Source organism: Eublepharis macularius, chromosome 1 (genome assembly GCF_028583425.1).
Source record: "Eublepharis macularius isolate TG4126 chromosome 1, MPM_Emac_v1.0, whole genome shotgun sequence".
NCBI lineage: Eukaryota > Metazoa > Chordata > Lepidosauria > Squamata > Eublepharidae > Eublepharis > Eublepharis macularius.
Window position 1 is genome coordinate 237429494 of NC_072790.1, and position 21422 is coordinate 237450915.

General features: G+C 48.7%; 2 protein-coding genes across 5 annotated transcripts in view; one reads left to right on the forward strand and one right to left on the reverse strand.

The window, feature by feature from the left end:
* ASH1L (ASH1 like histone lysine methyltransferase) overlaps positions 1–5618 on the forward strand; it is an 81597-nt gene extending 75979 nt beyond the window's left edge. For both annotated transcript variants that reach the window (XM_054994124.1, XM_054994131.1), the window contains exons 26-28: positions 682–722; positions 1460–1764; positions 3028–5618. In XM_054994124.1, coding sequence (XP_054850099.1) covers positions 682–722; positions 1460–1764; positions 3028–3119 — 438 coding nt within the window. In that variant the 3' untranslated portion in view covers positions 3120–5618. The remainder of the gene's footprint in view (positions 1–681; positions 723–1459; positions 1765–3027) is intronic.
* A 3058-nt stretch (positions 5619–8676) lies between these two features.
* The window catches only part of RUSC1 (RUN and SH3 domain containing 1), a 34384-nt gene continuing 21638 nt past the window's right edge, over positions 8677–21422 (reverse strand). For 2 of the 3 annotated variants that reach the window (XM_054994155.1, XM_054994140.1), the window contains 7 exons: positions 20863–20939; positions 19906–20080; positions 16267–16372; positions 16098–16144; positions 13927–14800; positions 12025–12156; positions 8677–9692 (listed from right to left, as the gene is read on the reverse strand). In XM_054994155.1, the coding sequence (XP_054850130.1) occupies positions 9524–9692; positions 12025–12156; positions 13927–14800; positions 16098–16144; positions 16267–16372; positions 19906–20080; positions 20863–20939 (1580 nt within the window). In that variant the 3' untranslated portion in view covers positions 8677–9523. The remainder of the gene's footprint in view (positions 9693–12024; positions 12157–13926; positions 14801–16097; positions 16145–16266; positions 16373–19905; positions 20081–20862; positions 20940–21422) is intronic. The other variant, XM_054994148.1, reaches the window with a different exon arrangement.

Here is a 21422-nt window from a genome sequence, read left to right on the forward strand (position 1 = left end):
GTGTGTGTGCTGCAGCAGCTGCCGCAAGCATTGGGCTTTCGAGGGCACCAGGTGGGTAGTTAACTAGATGAACAATAAAGATTTTTTTTGGCATCATGCATCATCCCATATGAGGATCCTGCTGGTTTGGACCAAAGATCTATTTAGCCCAGAATCCTCTTTCCAACATAGGCCAGCCTGATGCCTCCACAGAGTCCTCAAGCCAGAGCAAGAAGGTGATTGCCTACTTCTTTGCTTCCCTGTAGCTGCTGTTCAGAGGTAGCCTGCCTCTAAACATGGAAGCTCTATTTAGCCTTTAAAACTTTCCTCTTGGATTTCTTTCGTGCCTTCTATAAGCCATTTAAGCTGGTGGCCATCGCTACATCTTGCACCAGTGAGTTACGTACGTTAATTACCTACCATGCGCAGAAGTCCAGCTTTCCTGGATGAAGTGCCCATTGATTTTACTGAGTAAATCCCCCAATCCCCAGTGTCTAGAGAGTGGCGTTGTCCCACTTTTCACAAGAATTTGGGGTGAAGAAGAGGAGCGGGCCCTTATCCACAGGGCCCCAGCCCCCCCTTCTGCCTTTCCCTCGTTCTGTCATTTTATGAGCTCCCTCCCTCCCGAGGCCCCGGGGCTGTGCCAACCCTCTGCCTGGGTTCAGCACCATCCTTGAGTATCCCTTTTGTTTTTCTTTGCAGCCTCATTATGTACCAGACAACTACAAGAGAAATGGAGGCAGGTGAGTTCTTGGTGCTGTGCTCTTGCGGTGGGGGGGGGGCGGCGCTGGGAGAGAACAAACCATCATCTGGCAGGGGGTGGGGAAAGAAAGAAATTCGACGTGTCAAGTCTTCCCACTCCATGTAGATCGCAACCTACCACAAGCCAAGCAAAACCATGCCAGCACCTAAGTAATGAACCACCAGGGAGTGGGGGCAGGGCTAGTGACTGGTTCTTGAGTGAGAGACAGAGACAGAGACAGAGAGCTGGATTTGGGCCACTGGCTTGACTACTGTAAGGTAGAAGGTCCTTCCTTGGAAGCAGCAGCGATGGAAACTAGATAAATAGGCTTTTGTCACTCTCTCTTGCTGACTGGTGGTAGTGGTGGTCTTCTGTAGCAGCTGCAGCACTAGACAGGGAAAGGACAGCTTCCGTGACCCCTTTTTCTGCTGCTGACCACGGTGGTCTGTAGAAGTGGTTTACCCCATTTCTCCCTTCTCTATGTTATGCTCACAACAACCCTGTGAGGTAGGTTAGGCTGAGAGGATGTGACTGGCCCAAGCTCATCCAGCAAGCTTCCGTGGCAAGAGTGTGGATTTGAATTGGGGTCTTCCAGATCCTAGCCTGACACTCTAGCTGGCTTTCAGTTGCACATCCCTCTCTCCCCCATGAGAGAGATGTCAGTGCACTCAGCATCCCCCCCCCCCCGCATCATTTACAAAGGATGACCTTCTCCCCCCCCCCCCTCAACCCTCTTAGGTCATCTTGGAAATCCGACCGGTCCAAGTCCCAGAATAAAGACCTCAGCCACGAGGAAGACCCCCTTCCCCTCATGGAAGATGTGACCCCGGGTCAGGAGCAGGCGCCCACAGAGCAAACGCCCAGCCTGGAGGAGCCGGAGAAGGAGGCGCTCTCCCAGGAGAACAGTGATGTGGACAGAAAGGTGGAGGAGAGCAGCCCCGTCCCCAGGAGGCCGTGCACCCCGGAGGAACGCCGGCACATGCAGCGGGAGAGGCTGAACCAAATCCTCCTGACCCTTCTAGAGAAAATCCCAGGGAAGAACGGTAAGGGGGACGGAGCGGTTTGCACAGATCCCATCGGGGAGATTTCAGCACTGTTGTTTGTTTCGTGTTTAATTCTGAAATTCTTCCGCAGTTGCTCCTTGTTCACAAATGCACTCTCGTGCGAGAGATGCTGTGAGAGCCAAGCTATGTATGTTTGCCTGCAATAAAACCCAGCAGTCTTCCGGTATTTATACGTGAGCGCAAGGAGCATAGCAGAAAGACAGACTCTAGCTTCTCTCTTTCCCTGTGCCAGGGGGTTTATGGAGAGGAGCGCTAAAAACACGACACAGACGCCTAATGTTCATGCATCCACGGTGGCATAGCCCATGCAGCTCGTGATTGTGTTGGCTAGATAGTGTCATAAGTTTGATTGGGAGGGGGTGACGTTGGTTCCTGTGAACATTACTCGAATAGGGGTGGGGGGCTGCTTCGCCCCTTCCTAGGGAAGCCTGCATCCACCATAGAGGAGGAAGGTTCCTTCCTCATCCATCGCCTGACACGACTGCACTGTACTTCACTGAACACAGTCCTCTAGGTTGTGGCAAGGGGGGGGATGCTTTTTGTGAAACTTGTGTGAATGATACCTCTAGCTTTCTGTACATTTTTATCCTGCTCTTTCACCCAGGAGCTCAGGGAGGTATACACAGTCCTCCCCACAGACAGCTCATTTTGTCCTCACAGTAAGAGAACCAGCATATGGTGGACTAGGGTACGAGAGATCCAGATTGGAGTCTTTGCTCTGCCACAGAAGCTCACTGGGTGACCTTGGGCCAGTCACACTCTCTCAGCCTAACCTACCTCACAGCGTTGTTGGGAAGAGAAAACGGGGAAGAGGAGAACGATGTATGCTGCATTGAGGAGCCAAGGGAAAGGGGCGGTGGGATAAATGAAGTAAATAAATAAGCCCTGTAAGAGAGGGCCTGGCCTGAGGTCCCCCGTTGCATCTCGTGGCTGAGGGTGGGGGGGTTGAATTGGGTCTCTCAGGTCTTGACCAGTGCACTGCAGAAGTACAACCTTGCTCAGTCAGACCAAGAGTTATTGGCAGTCTCCCATTGCCCGCCATGGGCAACCCGGCATCTCCAGAAACCCCACAAGCAGAGCATGAATAACCCCATTGAGGGCACCCCCGTCATGTCAACTCCCAGTCTGAATCTGGCAATGTCTCCGGCATAGTATCATATCTGCCCGGGGATCTTCCAGGCACAGGGAAACGAGAGTTCACCCTCGGAAGAGGTCTGTTGAATCCCATCTGTTCTCTTGCAGCCATTGATGTCACCTACCTACTGGAGGAAGGCTCGGGGCGCAAGCTGCGGCGACGCACGCTGGGTCTCCCAGAGAGCAGCTTCAGGAAGTGATGCCGTGTCCCAGAGAGAGGCTGTGGCCTGGAGATGCGCTGTCAGATATACGTGAGAGGGACAGATGGGCGTTGGTTTTACCGCTGACCTGTGCCTCGCGGTGCACGTTGAGTGGGAGGGGCCCAGGAGGTAGAAGATAACTGACAAACGGTTCTGTAGCACTTAGAGGATGCGATTGGGTGGGCAGGCAGGCGGCCCCGCCCTGCCCCGCCTGGCAGTGCTCTTATGATGTGTGTGGTGTTGGGCGTGCCTTGTTGTCAATGTTAAGGTACTAAGGAAACCTTGTGGTTATTTGTCCAAGATGGTCAAATTTTTAATTTATTTTTTGGCTCCAACATCCTTGGTCAGAGGAAGGTAAAAGGGGTGTACGGAAGGGAGGGGGGAAGTTAACAGGTCCGGAACTGCTCAACTTCAGTAGGAATCCCTCCCAGTACGCATCGTTTCCCCTGTGATCGCATGCCAGGAGGCAGCCTGACCGTGGCAGCAGTGGGCACAGGAGGAGGCGTCCAGGCCTGGAAGGGGCCGAAAGCATAGGCTGCACTTGTAGGGGCAGGGGCTTGCGCAAGACACGTCCAAGGAAAAGCAACGCTTTGACCGCAAGAGGCCCGTCGGACGTATTGCGCGGAAGTGCCCCAGTCTGCTCGAAAGCTCCCAGCAAAGCAGTTTGCTCGAAGCCCTTGTTCTACATTCTGAGACACGGGGGTGGGCGGGGAGGGTGATTTTTAATTTTTTTGCTGCAGAGAAATTTTATAAAGCGAGTCCGATCCCTAATGCCACCCCATTTGGGTTTTCTTGTTTTATTTTAATTTTTCCCCCCCTAAGCTGTGGTTTTCTTGTGTGTCCAGTGTATTGTGGAAATTTTAAAAAAAAACTGTCAAAACGGCAAAGATGAAAAAAAAAAACCAACTTTCACTACATGAACCGTCAAGCAGTATTTCTGAGCGAGTATTTGTTGTGAGCTGTAAACTATTACCCACTGATAACACTACTCTTGTGTTCCATTCTTTTTTTTAAAAAAACCCAACAAAACGAAACAAAAAAAACAACAACCCCTGTACAGCTTAAAGCGTCCGTCTCTCAAAGAGACAGTGTATTTCATGCTCCTGCCTCTCTCTGCCCCTTGACTCTCATTTGGTTGTAGAGAAAGGAATAGTCTCCTTGCAGAGGTGCCTGGTTGAACAGCACCTGGGGCCGCACCAGAAGGAAGGTCCCTCTGCGAGGTCAAGCTGTTCCTTGGCCGAGAGGTCGGGCGCAGGCAAAGGGAGCTGACAGTGAGGCATACACTGATCTTTAAGTGTGGCTTTGCTCCTGTCTCTCTTTTGACGTCCATATGCATATTACGGTCCTGTTTTAGATGTCCTTATAAGAGAAACCCGTTTTTAAATGTGCCAAGTTGTATATATATCTTATCTCTTTTCTTTTTTTCCTTTATTTTCGTTTTGTTTTGCTGAGTGGTTGTAAAGCAATATGATAGCTCTCCATGTTCTTTCCTGACGGACCAAGCTCGTCCCGATTGTACATTCTTGTTAAACTATAATTATTATTTTACTCTTAGTTGGAACAAAAGGCTCATTCCATTTAAATTTTACCTGACGATTTAAAAAAAAAAAAATTTAAAGAGAAAAAGAAAGAGGGGAAAAGAAAAAACCCTTTGAAGAAAAAAATATTTTATTAAAAACAAAAAGACAAATAAGAAAATAGTTTGGAATATTTTCTTACTGTAGAGAAGCATTGTACAGGAAAACCCCGAGTATAAAATACTCATACCGTGTTGTGGGGAATGGGGTAGGGTTCGAGGGGGTGGGATAATCGCATGTCCGAAAACCTTTGAGTTGCTCCATTTAGTTCAAAACGGGGGGAAATCATTGTCTCAAAATGGTGTTAAACACTAAAAAAAAGTCCTTTTAAAAATAATAATAATGAAAGCACGCCCAGAAGCGAGACACTAGCTCTGCCATTTTATCTTTCTTTTGTTGAAAGACTAAAAAAAAAAAAACGGTATTTTTTAGACAATCAAATTCTAGGTAAGTGTGAAGAATTTGCGTTGTTGGGTTGGTTCCTTTTCTTTTTTTTTTAGTTTTTGTTTTCTTACTGGTGTAGAAAATTACTGACTTTTTTTTAAAAATTCGGGTGGGGGGAGGCAGGGGATTATTTTGTATTAACTGAGGAGAGTGGCAGCGTTTCGACTGATCGCTGATGGAAGCCCAGAGGGGGAGGACAAAAAAAACCAGACAAACCCCAAAAGAAGCACTACGTTTGTTTCAAATATAGATACGAACTCTTTTTAGTCTGCATGGGGATAGGCCGTGTGGTTGCTGAGAAGAAATGCTGCTAATATATTTCCTTTTTACAAGAGCATATCTAAATAGACCATTGTTTTGATGTTAATCTTTGTAAATTATGTATTACCAATTTTAACATTGGATGTAATTGCATAAAAAGCCTGCATCTCAAATATTGAGAGATTCTAGTATTAAATGGAAAAAAAAATGTTTCCTATTCCACGGCTTTGAGGGTTTTCTTTTTGGCTTCCCATGCCCCATGGACCTCGTTTGTTCGGAGGGACGGGGCCTGATTTGACCCGTGTGCTGGGCCGCTGCTTTGCCCAGGTAGCAAGCCAGCCCAGAATGAGATGCTATGCCAGGTGCAAAGACCCATGGGAGAATCATAGGGTTGGGAGGGGACCTCCGGGGTCATCTAGTCCAACCTCCTGCACAATGCAGGAAATTCTCAACTACCTCTCCTCCATCTCCCTCATCCATGTCCAGAAGATGGCAAAACACCATCAGGATCCCTAGCCAAACTGGCCTGGGGAAAATTGCTTCCTGACCCCAAAGTGACAATCGGCATTACTCGGGGCGTATAAGGAGGGGCCACAGATGCTTTCGCCTCAGCCAGAGTCATGTTGCTTCCGATGTTGCTGTTGGAGGGGTGTCGCATCAGAAACGCCTGGATAGGTCCCAGTCCGGGGTACAATCAGCTTCATTAGGCGATTCCCCTGAGTGAAGGGATGGAGAACTCAGGGTTGCCCAGTTAAGCCGCACATGCAGGTGTCTCAGGACAGACAGAAGCTGGCGGCGGTGGGGGGGGGGGCCTTCTTCACGCAAAGTGTAAAATTAACTTGCTGAATTCACTGATATGCGACGTGGCAGCCACTGGTTCAGGTGACTTTGAAACGGATCCCACAGAGGAGAGAGAAGCCTCACCCAGAACCACTGGCCGTGATTGAAAAACACGATAGAAGTGTCTGGACTCCCAGCTTAGATTAACGACCAGTGGGGCTGGGGCTACGGCTCAGCTTTCTGTTTCTTTCCCATATATTTGGGGGGGGGAATAGTAATAAGAAACTCCTGATTTAGACAACAACAACATTATGTAATTCTTTTTGTATCGTTTTTTTATAGTCTTTATATTGGATTAGCCCTGTTTCTTTCCACACCCCTAACAGCAGATGGGCTGGATGTGAGCCTGAAGGCTGGCGAAGAACTGCATGCTGAAAACATTTGAAGAATCATGACAAGCTACAGAATAGCTAGGGACTTCTAGAACACGAATCTGATTGAGAAAAGGCTACTTCGCAGGTATTTCGACCCCAGTACAAATCTCCTCCCCCTCACCCCACAGTCTTGGGTTTGGTTTCAAGCTTGTTTCTGGCAAGAGCACCAAGTGCACCAAGCAAAACAGACACCCCTGTTGTTTGCTCTTTTGTGCTTTGTGTTCTGGGGTACGCTGCCTTGGCACATGGAGGCTCTGTTTATAATTGACATGGCTATTCATTCCTGATAGATCTTTCAACTTCCCTGAACTGGGTTTCTAAAAGCCTTCTCAGCCAGCAGCCATCAATATGCCATTCATTCTAAATAAACTCACAGTCATTGTGTGAAGAAATGCAACCATGTGGTTTGCGGCGCAGTGGGAAGGCTGGCTGTTCTGCTAGCTATGCCAGGTGGAGAGAAATGCTCTGCATTTGTAATTTTAGAAACCTTTAGCATGCCTCCATGGGTCTTTTGTTCTCTCCGCTGGGGGGGAAAATAACCCCATTGTCTCTTACAGAACAACAGTCATGCTCTTGGAGGGGTGTGTGGCTCAGGGCTAGAACATCTGCATGCCATGCAGAAGGTCCAGTTAAAAGGACCAGGCAGTAGATGATGTGAAAGCCCTTCACCAGAGACCCTGGAGGGCCACTGCCAGTCAGAGTAGACAATACTGACCTCAATAGGCCAAGGGTCTGGTTCACTATAAGTCAGTTTCATATTTCCTTGTGGTTTCCACTTTATTAGCTTCCTGGCTGGTGCTGTGCCGCCAAGTTTTCAAGGAGCAGAGCTTTAAATCTTAAATATACACTTGGCATTTCTACAACACAGGTGCCTTTCTGGCATCTAGCCACAAAGGGGTTAACACTGGCCTTTGAGATTATAGTATATTTATTTATTTAGTACATTTTGATCCTGCTTCTGGGACTTCCAAGAGGCATACTTTAGTCTCCCTTATATTGTCTGCAGAACAGTCCTGTAAGTTAAGTTAAGAGTCTGGCTGGTCCCAGAGTTTCATTGTGAGTGGGGATTTGAACCCAGACCTCTTAGTCTGACACACAACCACTACACTACACTGGCCAAACCCCACCTTAAGACATCCGGTGACTGAGTCTCCTGGCCGGTGTTTTTAGTGTTTAAAAGGCTGATTTGTATCACAAGTGTGTTGCGAAAGGAGATGCTAACTATTTTTCCCCCTCCTGCATCCTTGGTACCTCCCCATTAGCTCCCAGTCAGCAGCAGAGAAGAGGATTAGCATCTTTATTCCCCCCCCCCCTTCTTGATCAAACAGCAACTTTTAGGTGCCTGGAATTTCTTCTGAGAGACCAGTGTGGGCACAAAAGGGTTAATCCCCCCCCTCCCCATTTCAAATCTGTCTCACTCACTGAGTTGCTTTTTGAAAGTTAAAAATACGCGGACCCATGCTGCACTGGATCTCTGACACGGGGAGCCATGCCGCTCTCCCTAAGCGCACTAGGCTTTATACAAAAAAGGGACGGCCATTTGCATTTTTGAAGAAAGCTACAAAGGCGTATGAGACGGCCTGGATTTTGTCATTGGAGAGAGGCAGGCTCAGTGGCGGTGCTCCATAGATGGAGGTACAGAAAGGTGTTGGGGGAGGAGGAGAGTTGACTGATTCAAGACCAAGCTGGAACTTGTTTTTAGATGCCTGTGCTCAGACCTCTGTGCGCAAGCAGTGTCACAGCTCTCCCCTCTGCTCAGCTGCTCATGCGGATACAGAACTCCTCAACTCGCCCACGAGTTTGTATGAAAAGCCCCTAGGCTAGCAGCCTCCTCCGAGCTTCTAATAGCAGCATGCCCATTTTTCCCCCTTCCAGAATTTAGTGGACTCATGCAGAAGCATGGTAGGAACTCCTTTCACCGAGAGTGGGGCTACTCCTCTAGCACTGCCAACGCAAAGCCGAGGCCGAACTGCCCACCCTCGGCAGAGGCTGCTTCAAAGGAGGCACGGTTAGAGTCAGTAACTCATGCAGAGACACAGCAGGCAATCTCCAGGCAGAGGCTTTGGCTTCTGACTTGTTTATTTCTCACTGCAGGCTCTTTGGGAATTCAGGCTACAGCAATTCAGCCTCGCAAGAGGCCACTTCTTCCACCTCCTTTTCCCGTCTTTTAGTTTCACACCCCTCTCCTCTCATCTTCTCCCTTGAAAGCAGAGGGTGCCAACCTCACAGGGGGAGCCATTGACATTATGAGTTAAGGCAGAGGAGAGGGTGGGTGGCATGTGGGTAAACAGGGACAGCCATTCCAGATGGGTCCTCCTGATCACCACGGATGCGGCACTGACAGCACTTTAGGGACAAGGGGAAGAGGTGGGACCGAAGCAGCCGGAGGGCAGAAGATATACATATATATATATATATATAATATATATATACACAAATATATGCAATATACACATGAATGAGAACAATCGTTCAAAGTGGGGCACAGCCATTGAGAGCAGCGAACACACGTGACTGGCAGCTGGGGGGGGGGGCGTGTAAATGGATGTGCGCGGGGGGGGGGGTGCGCATTGGCCCATTTAGGCCAGACATTCAGCCTCAGTATGAAAGAAAACGGGGCAAGCGGCAGCCTGCCTTGACCCAAACAGTGCCCTGCCCAAGGGGACGCCGCTGTGCCATGCAGCCCGGGCCTCCGTAGAGGGCAGCCATTTGCCGTTTCTGGTGAACGTGATCCCGAGTGACAGACAGCAGGTGCCGTCCGCCCCCCCTCTGGGCCTTCACAGGTTTTGCTGGCTCTCTTCTAACAGTGCAGGGGGGGGGGTGTGTGAGAGAGAGAGGGGGGGGGTCTGTTATGACCTCTTTCCTCACGACGATGGCGCCTCAGGCTCCTGCTGCCCCGGCCCTTGGTTCACAGGATGAGAGAGGTGTAGCCAACGGGAACTAGGCCTCGGCTGTCTCCACGGCAACACTGGATCCAGTCCTCATTGACCGTGTCCAAGACCTGCAGAATGTCTCCTTTGCAGAAGCTTAGCTGGCCGGCAGCAGTCCCTGTGTGGTTGCAGAGCGCACGCACGGCCCTGGGTGGACAGAGAGACAGGCATCAAAACATCCCCATTGGGGGGGTGCCTTGGAAAAGTAATTTTAAAAAGAGATTTTCCTCTCCAAATGAATGTTGAAATGATGTACAAAGTCATTTGAATCTGTTGCTAAATAAATTCTCACTAAGGTGATCACAAGCAAGAGTCTGGGCTTCAGACCACAGGTGAAGCAAAATTCCTCCCGTTTAGGAAATGATAAGGCAGAAAAACAGGTTGCCGCATTCTCCCTGATAAGCTAGCTTTCTGTGCTTAGGAATTTTTTTTTTTAAATGGAGAGGTGTTCAGTCACTTAAGTGTCCACCTGCAGTCTAAAGTAGTATGGTCCAGACACTGGTTTACCTATAAGCCATAGACAATCCATCTTCAAGTGAAAATGGATACTACAACAAAATCAGTCTCCGTTCAGAGGTATACATACCTGTTCTCATTTTGTGGGTCTCGTTGGCAAGCAGAAAATCAAGTGACAGTCCAGAAGCAATCGGATAGACTGTTCAACAGGTGGGAGAATCTAACTTTTGAATGCTCCCCTATGCTTAAAAAATAAATAATCCCCCCAAATAGAAAGCTAGCATGGTAGGGAAAGGCTGGGCTGGAGCATTTCCCCTTGTGTGTGAGTTCTGCAAGAAGTTTTGATCTTGAGCATTAAAAAAACAGCAAGTGGTTTAGTCCTCTCTACCTCCTCCCTCTTCTAACACCTCATCCTATTGCCTGGGTAGATTTTCTTTGTAAAAAGATTCAGTATTATTCAGGCTGGCCTAGGAAACCTGCCATCCTTCCTTCTCCCTTCGTAGATGACCCAGGATGCACTGCAAATTTATTTATTACATTTCTAGACCGTCCTCCCCGTCGGACGGGCTCAAGGCGGTGTAACAACACACAATTTATAACGTACAGTTTAAAACAATAAAAACTTTATAAATAAACATTTAAAAACATTATCCATGTGCAATAAAATTTCTCAGATGGCAGATATAAGTATGTGTCACGCTTTATGAGCTCCTGCATGGGTGGTGGTCGGTCTTCAGTGGTATGGCCAGCGAGAGGACAGCCAAGCCCCCACCAAATGCCTGGCAGAACATCTCCGTCTTGCAGGCCCAGCGGAAAGAACAAATCCTGCCGGGCCCATGTTTCCTCAGGCAGAGAGTTCCAGCAGCTCGGAGCCAGGACTGAAAAGGCCCTGGCTCTGGTAGAGGCCAGACAGACCTCCCTGGGGCCAGGGACCATCAGCAACTGCTTATTAGCTGATCGAAGCAACCTCCGGGGAACATATGGGGAGAGGCGGTCCCGAAGGTATGCTGGGCCCAGTCTGCATAGGGCTTTGTAGGTCAACACCAGAACCTTGAACCGGACCCGGTACTCAACCGGTAACCAGTGCAGCTGACGGAGGATGGGTGTTATATGTGCCATGACTGGAGCTCTGGCAACCACTCGTGCAGCTGCATTCTGAACCAGCTGCAGTTTCCAGATCAAGCCCAAGGGAAGCCCCGCGGAGAGCGAGTTACAGTAGTCTAATCTGGAGGTAAACAAAGGCCGTCTGAGCTGCTCACAGATATTTTCGTGACCCAGAGTTCAGATAATTTTACAAGGGGAAATAGAACAGTGGAATATGCTGGAGTTTTTTTTAAATGCAGTCACTGGAGTGTGAGCTGCTGCTCTTTAGAGCCACAGAACGAGTTGGTTCCAGCCAGCTTTTCCACTCAGTCTGGCCCACTTCCCTTCCACACTAACCCACCCGTCCCACATGACTTTTGTACCAAAAAATTCTACAATTTTCAGCATAGCCTTTTTTGGTGTTCAAAAAAGGATCCTCCTTTTTTTTTCACTAGCAAAAAAGCTGGCTGGATTCAATCTGATGTGGGCTCACAGCACGCCAGCCTTCAAATGCTATGTCTGCCTCCACCTTTAAATCATCTGTCTTCACTAAGATTGCCAGCCACAGCCAGCAACTTGCTGGGAGGGAACTGGGAGGTGGGGACAGGTGTACCGGCATACAATGTCACTTCCGGCACAAAACCGGAAGTGATGTCATCACAACGTGGCAATGCTCTAGGATCTGCCCAAAACAATGGGGTTAAATCGGTTTTGTGCCAGAATTGATGTTGCATACTGGCACCTCTACTAATCCCACACTGCCAGCCTGTGAAGCACTGGTGGGAATTGGAAATTGCCCAGAGGCCTCCCTCTATGGCACCCCTAGTCTTCACCCTAAAAATACTGGAACCACGTTTCATGATCATACATATATGACTGCTCTTGGATAACCCACTGACAGCTCCCATCCAGCTTAGGGTACGAATAACAGCAAGCTCACCTGTGAGGCCGCAGAGGGTCAGGCTGACCTTTCTCCCATGAGTCCTCAGCCCAGTTCTTTTCCAAGGGCGCTGACTTCATCACAAGAGCGAGGACGTTCATGCTGGGTGGCAGCCAGCTAGATGGAAGCCTGCTTGAAAAGGAGGCAGGGAATATAACTGCACAAACCACACTCATATTGGAGACAGGAGGTTGTCTACTTTGATCAGTGAAGGGTTTGGAAATACCGGAAGGTCGTTTGGTAGAAGTCTGGAGATGGGCTGGACTCTGGCCTTGTGTGTGTGTGTGGGGGGGTGCCCTCAAGTCAGGGTTGACTCATGGTGACCCCTGGTGGGGTTTGCATGGCAAGAAACTATCACAGGTGGTTTGCCATTGCCTGCCTCTGCAACCCTGGTCTTCCTTGGAGGTCTCCAATCCAATAACTAACCAAGGCCGACCCTGCTTAACTTCTGAGATCTGATGAGATTAGGCTCACCTGGCCTATCCAGGTCAGGATGGACTCAAGCCTTAGGGATTTGGAATCATGTTCTGCTCCAACTACAGGTTTTGCAGGGCAGGATTGCATTGTGGAAAAAGTGTACCGAATACAAGGGCTGTCATGTGCTGGCTCAACCCAGTCTAGCACATTTGAGCTCCGAGAAGCATGCATAGTTCCCACGTCTCTTATTTTATCCTTACACAGCAACGATAGGATAGGATAGGATAGGCTTAAGGCGAGTAAGGGGCAAGCTGGGTGGCAGAACTGGTTTGCCTGAATCCAAGGTCAATACAACAACCACTATACCGGCTTGGCTCATGGCCACCCTTTCTTTGTTCTTCTACATGTGCCAGGGAAAGGAAATTGACATGCAGGCAGGGCTCATTTTGAGGGGGAACACGCTGGAACGCAGTTCCGGCAGTTCCCCAAAGAGGTCACATGTCAGGTGGCCCCGCCCACCTGACTCGGCCATTTTGGGCCCGTTTCGTCCTGGATTGGGGCTGAAACGGCCTGGATCGGGCCTCCGACGGGTGGTGGATCACTCTCCTATTCAGCAGCGGCCCGATCCTGGCCATTTTGGGCCCCTTTTCGGCCATTTTCTGCCCCGTTTTGCCATTTTGGGCCCAATTTTGGTCCTGAATGGCCAGGATTAGGTCCAAAGCAGCCAGGATAGGTGATGTCAGGAGGTGTGGCATATGCAAATCAGTTATGCTAATGAAACTTCCGGTGATGGCAAGGGGCGTGGTATATGCTGATGAGTTATGCTAATGAGTTCCTCCAGCTCTTTTTCTACGAAATGACCCCTGGCTGGAGGGGAGGGGCTGTCCCCAAAAGCAAGGCTTCCCCGTCTCCTGCATAATTCCACTACTATTATGTATGTATGTTATGTGCTGTCAAGTCACCTCCAACCTAGGTGATATTAGGGGTGTGGCATATGCAAATCAGTTATACTAATGACACACGGCTGGTGATGTCAAAGGGCATGTCATATGCTAACGAGTTGTGCTAATGAGTTATGCTAATGAGTTCCTCCAGCTCTTTTTCTACGAAATGACCCCTGCAAGCAGGGTAGAAAGATAAAGACCATTCCTTGTCCAGCCCCAGCCACAAGAATTCAGAGAGACTGCCTCTGTATATGGAAGTTCCTAGCAGCTCCTGAGAAACGTCCTTGATGAATTTTACCAATCCCTTGCTTTAAAAAAATAAACGTCATTGAAGCTAGTGGCGTCTGCACTTTGTGGCTATGAATTCCACTTGTTATCTATGTGTTGAGTGAACAAGAATTTCCCATGGACTGCCCAGAATTCATGGTCAATTGTTTCCGGTTGATGAAACGGGGTTCTAACAAGGTGGGGGGAGAGGTTCCTTGGCCCTAAACCTGGGGGATCTCTGACACCGGATAGAGGTCTGTTTCTCTAGTCTTACCTCGACTTGGGCACGCTAGAATCAGACCCGGCAGGACTTCCTGAAACTGTTGGGTAAGTTGCTCCAAACAGCCACCCCAGCCATTGCCCTTTCCCAGGGCTATCCCCGGCCTCGGACTTCTCATCTGCCCCCTGGAAAGGAGCCTCTCCAGCACCGGATCGGCTCATCTCCAACTTCCATTCTGCGACAGCTTCAGGTAAGCTCTCTGTCTCGCTGGTGGGAGTTTCTCTCGGCCTCTCTGTGCTGCTCTCGGTGGGGCTGGGCATATTAGAACTTGTCGCTCCCCCTGCACGGACCTCCTTCACAGCTTCCTCTAGAGCCCCCCGCAGCTTGGTCCAGCGGGTGAAAGGGAAGCTTTCTTGTTTAGTGGCGGAGTCGGTGGCAGCGGTGGCGCAGCCCCCGGAAGCCCAATTCAGCCGCTCCCACCAGCTGCGTTGCTTCTCTTCAGTCCCCGGATAGTCGGTCGGGGGGCACGATTCCAGCTTTGGGGAGGCCTCACTGCCCCGCAGCGTGTGGGTGAGACGATCCCCCCACTGCAGTAGTCTCTGCGGTAGACTGACCCCTGCTTGCGGCTCGTGGAGAGGGCTAGATTGGGCTAAAGGCCCTTCTGTCAGGATGGGGATCGCAGCCAAATGCAGGCAGCCAGACCCGTGGACTTTCTGGGAAGTGGAGGATGGCTCCGTCGCCGGCGCAGCCTGATGGGGAGCCGGCCGCACATCTAGGGAGAGGTGGTGGTACTCAAAGAGAAGGTCCAGCTGGAAGGTCAGTGTAGAGAGAGGTTGGAGAAGGAGCAGGAGCTCCTCAGCCCAGCGGCGGCAAAACCCTTGGGCAAGGACCAGGAAAGCGGAGGGCAGGTACAGTGCCGAAATGAGTTCTGCAGGCAGAAGGCAGCATGAACAGGTCGGAGGCCAGGTATGGGCAACGAACAGCAGTTGCAAGTTGCAGAAACAGAAAAATCACAGAATGCGATGTCAGTTACGGCACTGTGCTTCTGGAGAACCTTTAATTTTTTTTTTTTTAAATGCAAGTCCCCAACCTGGTGCCTGCCGACATCTTTCCTGGCAGCCTCTAAATGTTTTCAAAAAGAAGGCGGGGTCAGGGGCGCTCAAGAGCATGGCTTCTGGTTGGCCATTGGTAATCTGGCTAGGTAGACTAAAATAACATTGCTTCGGCGCCGGCTTCAACTACAACATTGGTTTTATGCTTCTACTCCTCTTTCCCAGTGTGTTTTTAAAGTCATCCCTCAACCTCCCCTACAATCAACTTCCTCTGGGGATGGAGGTGGCTCCGCCTCTTGCAGCAGCCATTTTGTGGTAATGCCCATCCTCCTCTTGTATCAACGTTCTGAAGATGCCCACAGGCTCAAATAGGCTGGAGACCCTTGTTCCAGCCCATTGGAAAGCAAAGATGGGCAAGCAATGCCCGCTGAGCTGGACAGCAGGCTGAAGAAGATTTTCAGCGTTTGTTTGTGGGAGGGGGGATGATTCACAAGCAGCATAGATTATGCAAAATATACACTAAAATTGGCAGAATTGGATACAGTCAAGAAAAAAGGCAGAACGACATAAAACCTACAGTGCATGGTTCCTTAACTTGCACCAACCACAAAATTCACTTTTCCTTGATAGTTTAATTTTTTTTCTCCCCCCACCCCTTTTTTAGATAAATTAAAAATTCAGTACATTGAGGCCTGAGAGCCAAGCTACAAGAGACGAATTACACCAGGAGGAGCACATGAAGAGAGTCGCAATGATAGCAGGGAAGCTGAGTTTTAAGAGAGATCTGAAGGCTTTGTCAATTTCCCCTCTCTACAGAGCCAGGGAGATCCCTGTTCAGAGAGTTTGTTAATTTCCATTTTGCCTTGGGAAGGCTTGGTCAGTTTCACCTCCCCTTCTAAGAAGCGAAGAGGAAATAAACCTTCTGAGCAACCCTCTCCCTGGCTCTGTAGAGAGGGGAAATTGACAAAGCCTTCCGATCTCTTTTAAAACTCAGCTTCCCAGCTAACATTGCAACTTCCTTCATGTGCTCCTCCTAGTGTAATTCGTCTCTTGTAGCTTGGCTCTCAGTATAAATGGCTATCTCAGCTACAGGTGCCCCAAAGGTTCAAAACATAGCTGTTTCTAAGATCTTGCCCTGTAAGCAAGCAGCCCCCAAAGAAACCCATCATTTACCTGTGTTCCGCTGCAGGTGTGAGAACCACTGTTCTAACTGCTTCATGCTGAAGGGAACAAACCAAGACATAATATTGAGACCCGTGGCCCATGGGAAAATTCCCCTGACCCCTTTCTTCTTAACTGTCTCCCCCTGCTAAACTCTCTGCCCCAACGCCATTCTACTCACTTTAGGAGGCCCAGGATAAAGGCATGGAAGCGCTGCTGGTTGCTCCGGAGCGGTGCCAGCCGAGACACTCGCCAGTAGAGCGCATTCAGGGAGCGGGTGTGGGGGCCTAGGGAGAACAACCAATAGGAAAGATTCGCGATCATGCGGGAAAAAGAAACCATCCTGTGACTGAGGCCTTTGAAACAGAATTCCCACTCAAGGAAGCTGACCGCATTTTCTAGTAGGCCTGCCGGTTTGCATTTGGCCTCTGCCACAAATTCCCTTGGTGGCCTGATCTGTGCCATATCTGTTGTACATGGTTTTCCTCTCCCAGTTTATCACAACAACCCTGTGAGGTAGGTTAGGCTGAGAAACAGACTAGTCTAAGGATTTCCAGGAAGTTTCATGGCAAGTGGGGAGATTCGAACCTAGTCCAGCACTAACAATTCAGTCACCAAGATGGGTGATTCGTAGCTCACATTTTTGAAGGTACCATTAGGGATACTAAAGGTCTTACCTTTTTAGTATTATTAGAAGCTATTACCCAAAGAAAAAAGCTTTCTTTGGTTTCTTATTGTATGTTTTAGTTGATTTGGCAATTCATCAATTATACCTGAATTAATATGCATAAGAGAAAAGATATTTCTAATGGGGATGATGAAAGCATCCTATTAGATTTCCCTCTTGAGCACGCCACTTCCAACACGATCTCAGAAAAGGTATTTATTTGGGGTCAGATGCTGAAGGAATGCCTCTTCCTAGATTATGCTTTCTCTTTACACTTTTTATAAATATTTATATTGTGTGCGTTATGTGCCGCCAAGTCGCCTCCGACCTATGGCGACCCTATGAATGGAAGACCTCCAAAATGCCCCATCATTAACAGACTTGCTCAGATCCTGCAAACTGGAGAACGTGACTTCCTTTATTGAGTCCAGCCATCTCGTTTTGGGTCTTCCTCTTTTCCCACTGCCTTCCAGTTTTCCTGGCATTATTGACTTTTCCAAAGAATCTTGTCTTCTCATGATGTGACCAAAGTACGATAGCCTCAGGTTTGTCATTTTAGCTTCTAGGGAGATATTTATATTAAACAGTCTTTTTTTTTTACTCTGACACCTAAGGCAACTTTTTATTCTATCATTTTTAAAAAAAACTTTTTATTCTATCATTTTAAAAAAATGATTACTAGATCCAATTTATCAGCTAAAGGCTGCTGTTCAAATTATAGTTTTAGGTGGGTAGCAATGTTGGCCTGCAGTAGAACAGCAAGATTACAATCTAATGGCATCTTAAAAACCAACAAGATTTTCAGTGTAAGCTTTCAAGAGTCAAATCATAACAACAACAACGTTCGATTTATATACCACCCTTCAGGACAACTTAACGCCACTCAGAGCGGTTTACAAAGTATGTTATTATTATCCCCACAACAATCACCCTGTGAGGTAAGTGGGGCTGAGAGAGCTCCTAGAAGCTGTGACTGACCCAAGGCCACCCAGCTGGCTTCAAGTGGAGGAGTGGGGAATCAAACCCAGTTCTCCAAATTAGAGTCCTGCACTCTTAACCACTAAGATCCTACTTTTATCTGACAAGGGGAGCTTTGACTCTCGAAAGCTCCTAACCTGGAAATCTGGTTAGTCTTTAAGGTACTACTGGACCTGGATCTTGCTCTTCAACTGCAGACCAACATGGCTACCCACCTTAAACTACCATAACAAAAGAGAGATAACTGTCAATGTTAACTAATGGCTCACCCTAGCCTTGTGCAACACCTCTCACAAAATCCTTTCATTCTGGATTGAGGTTTCTATACAAGACTAATTTGGCTAGGGGAAAGAAGAGCTCTCGTCTATATTTGACTGGCTTATTTTTTTAAAATAAATTTTATTTTATTTTTGCTTTTTACTGATACTGGTTTCCCGCTGACTCTTTAGCAATGGCGTGTGCTCCATTGAGCAATTCTGGAAAGGCGAGATGAAAAAGAAATGTTTTCAAGCAAGGACTCCATTCAGACATAACCCCAAACCAGGGTTAATTAAACTAGAGTTAGTATGACTGTTTGGTGGGCCTCTCCATTAAGTATAGTTAGGGTCAATCCATTGTCTGAAGTTAAGTTCTTAATTATGATTTCATACAAAGTGTGAATGCAGACATTCTGGACTGAGGATTTAGGGCTGGAGTGGGAGTTAAAAAATGACTCTGGAAACTGGCTCCGCCCATTGGCTGATCCAGACCCCGCCCCCATGAGGGAAGGAGGGACTGAGAAGAAACTAGCCAACCCTGCAGCTTTGCTGTGCCATGCACCCAGCTTACACTGGCTGGGATCCGCCTCTTCTACCCCGGGCTAGACTGGCCCAAGTGGGGAGTGGATGGGCGGCCATCAGCCCATCAGGAAATCCCCCAGTGGCTATAATGGCCCGGCGGCCCCTTTCCAGCTTGTTCTATGGTTCGACCCTCAACTCTCCACCCAATCTTGTTTTCACAAACCATTTATTTATTTAGGTATTTCTATCCAGCTTTTCTTCCCACCAGGTACTCAAAGCAGCTTACAAAGAAACAGAAAAATATAATCAAAACAAATGGGGGGAGACCTAACCATAGGCAGTTTGGTGTAGCGGTTAAAAGTGGCAGGACTCCACTCTGGAGAACCGGGTTTGATTCCCTGCTCCTCCACTGGAAGACAGCTGGGTGACCTTGGGTCAGTCACAGCTCCCTCGGAGCTCTCTCAGCCCCACCCACCACACAGGGAAAATTGTGAGGATAATAATAACACACTTTGTAAACTGCTCAGTTGTCCTGAAGGGCAGTATATACATTGAATATTCTTGTTCTTGTTGTTGTAGTTAAAATAAGCTGTGGTTTCATATTATTTCTTAACTGAGTCAACAAGTACTCAACCACGTAAACCTCCAGCTCAGTTGAAGCTCCCGCTTCAGTGAGATTATTTCAGACACTTGGCTTTATTTTAAACTCTAGGTTTGAGAATACACGGGAAGGTGGCTACTCTGAACAGTTTGTTTCTAGTCTCTCTCCCCAGAGCCTGCTGGCACAAAATCAATGACAGCAGATACAGGCCAGTGTGCTTGATCTACATAGTTCATTCAGATCACAAAATGTGGTGCTCCTTTTTGGGGTGTCTATGAGTCTCTCTACACAAGGCCCTCAGCGAGTGTTCGTCAAGTGTAGGGAGACGAAATGTTAGCCGGGAAGCATAGTTTAAAAAGACAGAGCTGGGGGAGATCGCTCCTCAGAAGGTTTGTTAATTTCATTTTTGCCTCCCCTCTGTCAATTTCACCTCTCCAGTCTAAAACTGTGTGGGATGGCAACCAGAAGGCAGCAAGGAATGGAAATGGGCTGGAGCTGCCTTCCAGAGCCGGGCTTGGACCTGGAGAGGTTATAATGGGCTGAAGTTTCCCTTCTGGCAATTCACAGCCCCTTCATAAAGCTCCAGTGTATAGCCAAGCCTCTTCCCTGCCACCAACTCTGGTCTTTTTAAACTACCCTTCCCGGATACTGTTGCATCTCCCAACACGTGTGCTTCCCGTATCAGATGTCTCGTGTAGAGAGACTCTGAGTTTCGCACACAATCAGGATAGTTTGAAAACCAAATCTGCCCTGCTACTGCCCCCTCTCTCCCCCTGCCCCCCTAATGCCACCTACCAGGCTTGGCAGAGGCCTCCACTACACTCCACGAGGAACTCGGCCTCTGGCCTGTGATGACGTCCTTCTGGAACGGTTTCAGGCCGTCGCACACCAGGGCACGAAGGGCCGGGCACAGCGTACTCATGACTAGGTAGCCCACGTCTGGGCTGAGACGGCTGTCTCCCAGCTGGGCCTGCACAGAAGGGAAACGGCTGTGTCAGCTACTGTTCCAGTGAGCAAGCATCCACCCCTCTCTTTGCTAATGGGTAATTAGCGTTTTCTAATTAGTTTCCCGCCCCCCTCATCTCCAGCAGGGAGCTGGATTCCCTCTTTCCTCGGCTCCCAGCCAGGCAGACAAGGGAGCTGGTTTATGCCCAAGTAAACGGGGCCAGTAATGTAAAGACTTGGATGTCCTCAGCACAGGCCTTGGATCTGGATGGGTGCCAAGAAGCTCTCTGGCTGGGTGGGGGCACACAGAAAGCTGCAGACTGTGTTCCTTGGTGGTGATATGCAAGCACACACACACATACACAGTTTGGAAACAGAGCTGACAGCTCCAGGTTGGAGAATTCCTGAAGATTTGGGAGTGGAGTCTGGGGAGGGTGGACTTTGAGAACTCAGCAGGGATGAGTCCACCCTATGCAGGTGCCATTTTCACCAGGGTCATAGATCCAGAGGAGTTAGCCATGTTAGTCTGTAGTTGCAAAAGAGTAACGAGTCCAGGAGCACCTTTGAGACTAACCCACTTTATCGTAGCATAAGCTTTCGAGAACCACAGCTCTCTTCATCAGATGCATCTGACGAAGAGAGCTGCGGTTCTCGGAAGCTTATGCTACAATAAAGTGGGTTCGTCTTAAAGGTGCTCCTGGACTCTATACTCTTTTCTCCAGGGGAAGCGATCTCTGGAGTCTGGAGATGAGCTGTCATTCCAGGAGATCTCCAGGCTCTCACTGGAGGCTGGTATTCGGAAATTACCTTCTGGACGAGGTTTCTGGCAGTGCTGAAATGGGCCACGATCCTGTCCACCGAGGCACTCACTGCCACAAGAAGGGCTACAAAGAAGCAAAAACAAGACAAAGGATTCTTAGCTGGGGTTGTCTGTCAGATCCCCGATAATGCCTTTCACAGCCTGGTGGCTTACCCATCTGTATGTATGGGCGTCTACAACACTGGGCAGAAGCAAGTCCCCGGCCCAAAGGCGCTTGCAATCTGAGCATTGAGGCGGGAGAGAGAAGGAGAACAGAAAGGAGGGAAATGAAAGCAAACCGCAAACAGGTGAAGAATATGCATTTGATCCAGGTACAGCGCTTGAGGTGTTGGATGAAGTGGCTGGGAAACCCATTATCTGTCCTGAAAACAAATGCCCCCGAAGACAGCAAATGTATCAGAATAACTTCCACATCACTTTAGAACACCTGTCTTGTCTTCACTCTTGAGATTTACTTTTTGTTTATTTTTATTTTGCTAGGGAATGCTATTATTTTTGCTATTTTTTGTTTTGCTAGGGAATGAGAACTTAAGAGCTCAGCCCAAAG